Source organism: Sylvia atricapilla, chromosome 1 (genome assembly GCF_009819655.1).
Source record: "Sylvia atricapilla isolate bSylAtr1 chromosome 1, bSylAtr1.pri, whole genome shotgun sequence".
Classification (NCBI taxonomy): domain Eukaryota; kingdom Metazoa; phylum Chordata; class Aves; order Passeriformes; family Sylviidae; genus Sylvia; species Sylvia atricapilla.
Window position 1 is genome coordinate 54,856,609 of NC_089140.1, and position 8,731 is coordinate 54,865,339.

Below are 8,731 nucleotides of genomic sequence, written 5' to 3' on the forward strand. Positions count from 1 at the left end.
TTGTCTTCATCAATCTCTGCATAGCCAGTAATGTATTGTGACCTGCAGTTTGTCTGTAAAGCTGAAAATGCTGTTTAGTGCCAACATGGACAGTCAGATGGTAATAATCTGCAACCAAAGCAAAAGATACAAGAAGGTTGTCAGAAACAGTTGAAAATCTTTTGCAAGGTGCTAATGAGCATGTGAGCAGTGCTGTAATTCACACCAGCCGAGTGTTTATAGCAAAAGACAAAAGCAGACAGGACAGAATGCTAGAGCTTCTGCTCCAAAATGCTGCAGACTTAACAGCCACCCCATGCTCCTTTTATCACTTTGCCTTTTGTTTCTTCAGTACTGATCCTAAACAGCCTCAATCCTGCAGTTCTACCATCATCAGTGTTTATTAGAAATGCTACTTCAGTACTGCTCTTCAATTTTTAATAGGTTCTGTTAGGCATCTTAAGTAAATGGTTTCAGACCAAGCTCCATTTCTGTAATAGTGGTATGTTCATGCCTGCTTTACTAAAAACGTAAACATGGAGTTTGTTAACAAAGGTTAATTTTCTTCTGTTTTGTTTTTCAGAGGAGAATATCTGTGAATCATGTCTGTCTCCAATACTTCCTTCAGGTAGGATGCTTTTCGAGAAAAAAAAGAGGTTGTAAATATTTTTTAGTAGTAGTTTAGGAGGAACTACTGTTTGCTTTTATTCATAAAAATGTGTAATCTCCCTTAATGATCACTGTATAAATTTCATTCTCCTATGCAAAGCTTGCTTTTGAATTCTGACATGGGAGTGGAGTCTAATTGAACATATTTGTTGCAGTAGACCTAGATGTTCTTTCTTATTCAACTTTGACTGCCTTACTTTCTGTTTTGAATACACAGAATTCAAGGCAACTTTTAATTCCATCAACATACATATTCTCAAAGATTATTAGAACCACAAAACTAAGCTGCTGCCACCAAATCTTGTCCACCTCTGTTGGATTATTCACACTGAATTTGTAGATTATAAAATTTTATGGAATGTACTTTTTGTCTGAATGGTGGAGTTCTTGGCTTCAGTCATGGGTGCCACATTTGAAACATCTTAAAACTGACTAGCTTTAAAACACCTTCTAAAGTTAGTTGTGAAACTAGAAATTCGGGATGTTATTTTGCAGATGAACATTCTTCAAGGCAATTATAGTCCAGAAATATCACTGCAGTTGTTGAGTGTCTTGAAAAATGGTTTTACTAAGAGAGTATCTGTCATGGCCTGTTAAAGCAAAAATATATAATGACGAAGCATATGTACAGGCATTTGCTTGTTTTCTAAGTGTTAACAGCCTGATAGAATCACTTACAGTTTATCTGGTTTCTATCATTTTTCACTTAAATAAATAAAAATAGCTCTTCTGGGATCACATGCAGCATTATACAGACGAAGACAATCTTGCAGAGTTGAATGTGCTAATGCTTTCAGGTATGTGTGTTGAGGAAAAAAGAGCAAAAGTAGAATGAGAATGATGCTCATAAATGAGATGGTAATTCTTTAGATGTGTGGATGTTGTATTTAGGTTTTAATTTGGCTAAATATTCATGTGGGAATGAAAACCCACGTCATGCACCGAGGCAGCTTGTTGCCAAATTTCAGGATCATGGCGTGCAGTGCAGGTTCTAGAACTGCTCTGTGTTCTAGCTTTCTTCACACTCTAGTGCAAGATTTTTTTTCTCCTAACTTTTCATCAAAGCAGCTGAATAATTTTGTAGTAGTTTACCCTTCTCCCTGCCCAAATTTAGCATGTAGTATATATTGAAATGAAAAATTCCTGAGGGAAAGGTATACAGCATTCAAGCCACAGAATAAAATTGTTTTATAATTCCGTCACTGGCCCACATTACCTGAAATCATCACTCTTAATGGTTTTTATGAATAAGCCAGAATAATTTGAAAATCATTTTGAAAGATGTTTCTTACAGTTTCTCTGTGTGTAATAGAGTGTGGGCATATATTGCTGTAGCCACTAAATCATTTGTTTCATTGCCTTGTTGAAATTAATTTATTTTTCTGTTTCCCAGATGCATCCAAGTCCTTCAGTGTGGTAGTGTTCCACTGCAGACACATGTTTCACAGAGAGTGCCTACCCGTGTCCAACACAGTAAGGAATTAACTTAATACATCTGACACTTTTGCCAAAGAAAAAGTGACACGTTTTCTCTTGTCAGCTGTAGTCTATGAGGAATTGTATGACAATTACAACAAGGAATTGTATGACAATTACAAAACTACAAGTTATAGTAATAACTTGTGATGATACCACATAGTAGTATGTGACCAAGGAAAGGCAATTTACGGATACTGCAACTAAAGCTCATCCAATGTAGAAAGAAAACACTTCTGTTTGAACAGTATTTTATCAGTTTCTGCAATCTGAATATGTAATGCAGCTCTGAGACATACAGGGAATACAATCTGTCTAATTTTTTAATTAATTCTTTTCCATTCCACCTTTTACTTTAATTAAACATACTCGAAGACAAGAGTAAAGGTATTTTCTCAAGTGAACCATAATAAATGATTCTGATGTGGAAGACAAAAATCCATCATTTCAGAGTGAATATTTAAATACCTTTGTAATCATTCTTATGGTCAAAACATGTTTTTCTTCATAAGTTGTTTGGGGGTTGTTTTGTTTGTTCAATTCACACAAAGCAGAAAAGTAACTTCTAGATATAACTAGGTTTAAATTTAGAAACTAAATCATTCAGATGGTAACAAAATCACATAGAAAAATAAATGTAAGTCTTTAAGATTCTGTATCTTTCTCTGAAAATTAACATATAGTGAAAAAATAGCTTTAGTGAATCACTTAATCTGTAAGTAAACAAACAAAGTGCTTGTAGCCATATGGTACAGGATGTATACTTAGATATGTTAAGAAAAGCTTAATTTACTGGATCATTTGTACAACAAAGCCCAACAACTAGTAAATATTTCTTTAATATTTACCACAGATTTTATTGCAGGAAATAATTTAAAATTTGTCTAGCATTCTCAATTTTCTGGGGCAGGTGAATGATTAGGTGGGATTTTTAAATGTTACATCAATATTCTATGATATACATTCATAGACAGTATGTATAAAAATACAGGGGTGTCTTCATGTAACAGAGCCAGATTTCCCCTGTTATGCTGTATTATGTGACCTTAGGTGAGCAGTCATGTTACTGATATTTGGTTATTGGTGACATACTGAAAGGAAAATAGTGCATGCATAAAATGCACCACACAGCTAAACACAGAGTAACAATAGACACATATTTGATGTCAAATGACAGTATTTGGGCCCTGATCTCGGTTGTTGGAAATCTGTGGAGCACTACCCAAAGACAGAGCTGTGATTGAGGTATCCAGTGATGATTGGAGCTGACCAAGTGACATTACTCTCATCTTTATATATGAAGATAATCAGTGATGCTTTTCACTGTGTACTTTGCAATTTTGGTGTGGAAGAAATTTGACGTTATTCTTCTGGCAGGTGATGGTAATACCCTTGGAATGAGTGGTGAGTTGTGCTGCCTTTTAACTCCAGAACAGCCTACCTTACTATGTTTTTCTATATTGTCTTCCCTCACTTATCCATGACTATGTTGATTGGGATCAGCCTGACTGAGCGGTAATGTTGAGAAGGGCATTAGCACTTTTCATTCATCTTCACACATTCTGATGTGGTTACATTCCTCTGAGAGATTTCTGTTTTCTCTTTTGATTTAGGTATCTTCTGTCCAGTTCTGCAATATATGCAGTGCCAAACACCGGGGGCCAGGAAGTGCAGTCCTGGAGATGAAGAAATAGCAGTGGCCTAGTTCTCCATGTCAGTCAGTGACACCAAATCCATTAGGACCATGCAGAGCCACTGTATTTTTCCATTAGACATAATTTCTGTATATAATCTTGATTGTGATTTAAAAGTGGTTCTGGTAATTTATCCTGTTTATTGAATATTTCGGGTAATGAGAAAATGTAAAATCTTTCTCTGTTAAGTCTTTGTTATGCAATTCATATGTCATGGTTCCTTTGCTCAGCTTGTTACTTCATTCTGGAATAGAAAATTAAATGAGAAGAAAAAAATCACACGATGTAGAGATTTGTGTTTGCTATCAGTTAATGTGCTTTTCATTTTGGATCCACATCAGGCTTACGGTTGGGTATTGTAAAGAAAAATGTATTGCTATGAATTCAGCTCACCAGACTACTTCAGTCCTGATTTAGTCTATTATGGACCTGTTTACCTTGAGACCTGTAGGAGTCTTACTCTTTTCAGTGGAATTGCTTCAGAACTTGAAGTTGTGTGCCAACTTGAGTTAACGAATTTGTTAACTGTGAATTCCATACATTGGCAATTTGCCTTGCTTACACATTTTTAGTTTATTAGAAACTGGTTAATTTCCGAATCCATCTTCACAATAGAATAGTTTAAAGTGAGCCTTTCTCATGTTCATCTGTCATAGGTTAACACAGTTTGGTTTTTAGTTGAAAAGGAATATGGAATAGTGCCCTGCCAATACCTTAGAATCCTTTGGAAAGGGCAGGGACCTGTCAGAAGGCAGTTCTTTCTATTGGCAGGTAGTTTGACCATTGAGACAGTTGAAGGGGACTTCTGGTCATACCCATATAAAGTTGAGTGTGTCCAAGCCAACCCCTTTTTTACTTCCAGCTGGAGGAGAAGGTCACAGAGCTCTGAGGGGTGGCCTGGGCTGGCCAGGCCCCACTGCTCACCCTCTGTGCAGGAGGAGCCAGCCCTGGTCTGTCTGTGCCCCCGGGTTCTCCATTGGCTGCCGGGGTGGGAATGGAGGCTGCAGTTAAACACCTAGTGAACTTTTAAGGCTTACCCCTGAGTCAGCCAGGGCTGGAGGAGATGTTCCTTTTCTTCCCCCATGAGGCTGGGGCTGGGCAGGAGGCCCCCCTGTGTTCCTGGCTGCTGGGATCCCTGACTGCCTGAGCTGCTCCAATCTCTCAGTGGGAGTTTGTCCTCCATCCCCCATCAGTGTGGCCTTGAAGTCAGCCACAGCTGGCAGAAAAGAGGACCTGGGCAAATTTAACTCTTGGCACAGATGAAATTTCCACAGCCCTAACTTTTTCCTTAGTGAGAGAGAGGGCCAAACTGGAGACATGTAAAGGGACAATATGGAGATCTCAAAGTCACTGAAGGAAGAGTGGCCTCTTAGGTGGAAGAGATGACAAGATGCCTTGGTTCTAGGCTGAAAAATCTCCTATGAGTCATAGTAACAGACTGTAATACGAATATAGAATAGAATAATCCTTTAAATCATGCACAATATGAACTGGGGAGATGATTTGTAGATTTTTGAGCAAAGGTATCTGTGATTCACTGAGTGAATATTGAATTAGAAGTTGTGATTTGGTGCTCCCATAAGAGGTTTGAACAGAGAGACATGAGAAGAAGCCCTCTGTGCCAGCAAAAGAAGTGAGGAGACATCTCTGTTCCCTGAGATGAAGAATTCTTTGCCTTCAAAGTTGTTTATCTTTACAAGTGCCACCCCAGTCTGTGAGTCTACGGCCCATATGTGCGGTCACGGGAAAGGCTACGTGATGTGGGAGGTTCCACAACTGCAGAATCTCCTGGGCAAGATGCTTTTGTGTGAGTTAGAAGCCACAAGCAGACTCTTTCTCTTGTGGAAAGTTACCAAAACAACAGGAGAGACTTCTCTCTCTCAAAGACTGTTTTATAAGTGGTACTGACCTGGAGTTTTGAGTTTTGCCCTCTTTACATTGTTCATAGAAAATGAACAGTTTGTGGTGGGAGAAAGGGTTGGTTTAGAAATTTCAATTGTTTTTTTGTATTTTCTTATTTTTTCCTCCTTAGTGTGTGTTAGTAAAATCTATCTGTTTACTTTTAAGTTGAGGCCTGTTTTGCCTTTTTCTCCCAAATTGTATCTCTCAGAGGTAAAAGAGAGCAGATACTCAAACCACTACACTACACTAAATTTGGCAAAACAGAAATCCGGTGAATGTGAAACCACTACATCAACTCATCCAGAAACTTTATTTTTAAATGTCAGCAGTATGTCTTTACTCTTATTTTATGTGTGGTTGAAGTGTATGGTTTCATTTAAGTGCAAGAGAAAAAAATGTATCTGACCTTTCAAAGGTAAGATCTTTAGAAGTTTCTTTTAGCCTTAGCAATTTAACAGCTAAGTTAAATAATGCAATTGTATGTTAACAAACCTTATTTTTCATTTGAACTGTGCTCTGTTTTGTCAATCCAAAGGTAGTGACCTTTCACAATGTCTTCACGGTAATGTAATCTGTTTATAATAGATGCTGACTAAATTCGATATAAGCATCTTTTCCTTAAGAAAAGTAATCAGAACTCCCAAGTTACTTTTCTACTCTTTAATAACTTGAGTTTTAAAGTAAAATATATTGTTTTGCCATCATATTCTACTGTTTAAACTAGTTAACATACTAAGTTCTAAAACAATGGTATATACTGCAGTCTGTGTGTAAACCTTGAAAATGCAGTCCCTCTAATGCAATATCTTCTTCTGTACTTTATTCCCATGTAAGAGCAGCTTAAAATAATTTCTACTGTCGAAACTTGGATTTCTAGTTTATGTATATTCATAATACTCTTTAAATCCTCTGACAAATTGGTCTAGCAATCTGAAGAATGATTTTTTTGTTGTCCACTGTGCAGATCTTCATAATACTGGAATAAAATTTTATGTGTTTAGAAATGATAAGATTTACTATGCATGATTACATAGGCAAAAGAATCATTAAAAGAATAGATCTCTCAAAAACATAGTAATCTGTTGTGTTAATACAGACAGTTGAGGAAAAAATAAAAAATGGTGCAAATTACTTATGAACATAGAGTAGGTGGAATAACAGAAGGGAAGGAAGTTTATAGTGCAGAGCATAGTCTGTATGCATCAAGCTTCACCCATAAGAATATGTGCCTGGCTTTGCAGCTGTTGATTTTCAGCAGCTAGCACACATTCTCACGTATATTGTTCCTTTATCCATTCTTCACTACACTGATCAGGAAAGCTGCTTTGATTCCTAGTAAATGAAATGTTCCAGTGAGCTCAAGGGTTATTTCACCATGGTGTTTGAGTTATTGCATGCCATGCCTATGAAAGTGTTTTTAAAAGCCCCATTCATTCAGTGGCTTTGAGCAGCTTTTCTATCTCATATCCTAAGAATGCAATAAGCTGTCAACTTACAGGAGGAAAACGTCAAATTACTTCTATACGTGTATATGGAAAAGTGTCCTGTAGCTTAGAGTCATATGATAATTTCAAGAAGGAATATTTTTTTACTTTATCTTGGCCTTAAATTCCCTAAAGCATTTGAGCATTCTGTGACTTAGTTTGCAAGTCTGCCATCATCAGCAATCATACTGCATTATACGCTGGCATATTCTTTGCATTATGCAAGTAATTTTAAATCACTGTATGAAAATCTAATCTAAATCTTCTCTAAATCCAAAGCTTCTTTCATTTGGACTTCAGGGACTACCCTTTTCATGTTCCTACAGTCTAAATTTGCTTTTTAAGATTCAGCAAGAAATGTACAGACCTGACTTTGACTTCTTCCTAAGAAGCCTTTATGTCATAGAAAACATCTGATATTGAGTCTAAAATATTCAGCTACTCAAGAGCTTTTCGCCCAAAGAAAAAAATTTTCTCCTGAAGAAAAACAAGAAGTAACTCTAAAGTTGCAGAACCTATCAGAAAAGTACAGGGTAGCACTTCATCTGTTTCACCTGCGCTTACTTCAGATTAAGTCAAAGTTCTTGTGCTTCTAAGGCAAACTTAAAATAAACTTAAAAGCTATTTTTTCTCTGATACATCCAGTTCCGTGGGAGTTCTTGACCAATAAAGCTAACTGAAAGGATTTGTGATGGATCAAGTAAGTACATACTGCTTTGTCATATTAAAAGAATGAAAACCATTTTGGCTTGTAGCAGGAACTACAAGAACTTACCTTGTTAACCAGTCAGATAACTCAAAGAGGACAAGCTGTCTTGTAAAGAGTTATTTTCGTGTCTTGGAATTAATACTGGTCTGTCATCTTCCAAATGCCAACATCTTGTCGTTGAAGTGAGATCTAGCGAGGTAAGTTGGATTTCTAACTGACAGACACTCACTTTACAAACTACAAAAGCCACACCAAACTTTCACAAAGCAGAAATCTTCTATGTATTTTCCTGGAAATGTATGGAGCTTTTCCCATCAGTAGGGATGCCTGCTTTGCAGTTACTTTCCAGGAGTTAAGTGAAGGAGTCTATGTACATTGTTGTCATTTTGGCAGTAAGTAACAGTAGACTCCTAACCAATACTATTTCTTTTGGTGGCTTAACTATAGGTACCTTATTATAGTACAGTGTTATATGCTATGCTGTAATCTGCTAGTAGTTCTCTACTTTTATACTGTGTAGTAATTCTGAGTAAGATCTTTCGTCTGTTGTCTCTTTTCTGTTTAATAAATAATTCATTTTTATAAACAGACCTGATCTGCCATCCTTAGAACTTGCCAAAGTGATTTCTTAAATTCAAACTGTTACCAAAATCTGAGCCTAAGGCAGTGCTTGTTTAAAGCTCTCACTCATCCTGTGACAGACTAAAGTGAGTCTTCAGATGATTTTTCTTACCTGTCCTTGTTCTATTATTTTAAACCTGCAATGCCATGTGATAGGCCTGGTGAAAATCCTGGGCTACACTGAAGATTTTGGGGGG

The 8,731-nt window shown here is 36.9% G+C and overlaps 1 protein-coding gene across 5 annotated transcripts in view; it reads left to right on the top strand.

Moving 5' to 3' along the window:
* The window catches only part of VPS41 (VPS41 subunit of HOPS complex), a 109,583-nt gene extending 101,741 nt beyond the window's left edge, over positions 1-7,842 (top strand). For all 5 annotated transcript variants that reach the window (XM_066322994.1, XM_066323002.1, XM_066323019.1 and 2 more), the window contains 3 exons: positions 563-607; positions 2,042-2,121; positions 3,738-7,842. In XM_066322994.1, the coding sequence (XP_066179091.1) occupies positions 563-607; positions 2,042-2,121; positions 3,738-3,818 (206 nt within the window). In that variant the 3' untranslated portion in view covers positions 3,819-7,842. The remainder of the gene's footprint in view (positions 1-562; positions 608-2,041; positions 2,122-3,737) is intronic.
* The last annotated feature ends 889 nt before the right edge of the window (positions 7,843-8,731 follow it).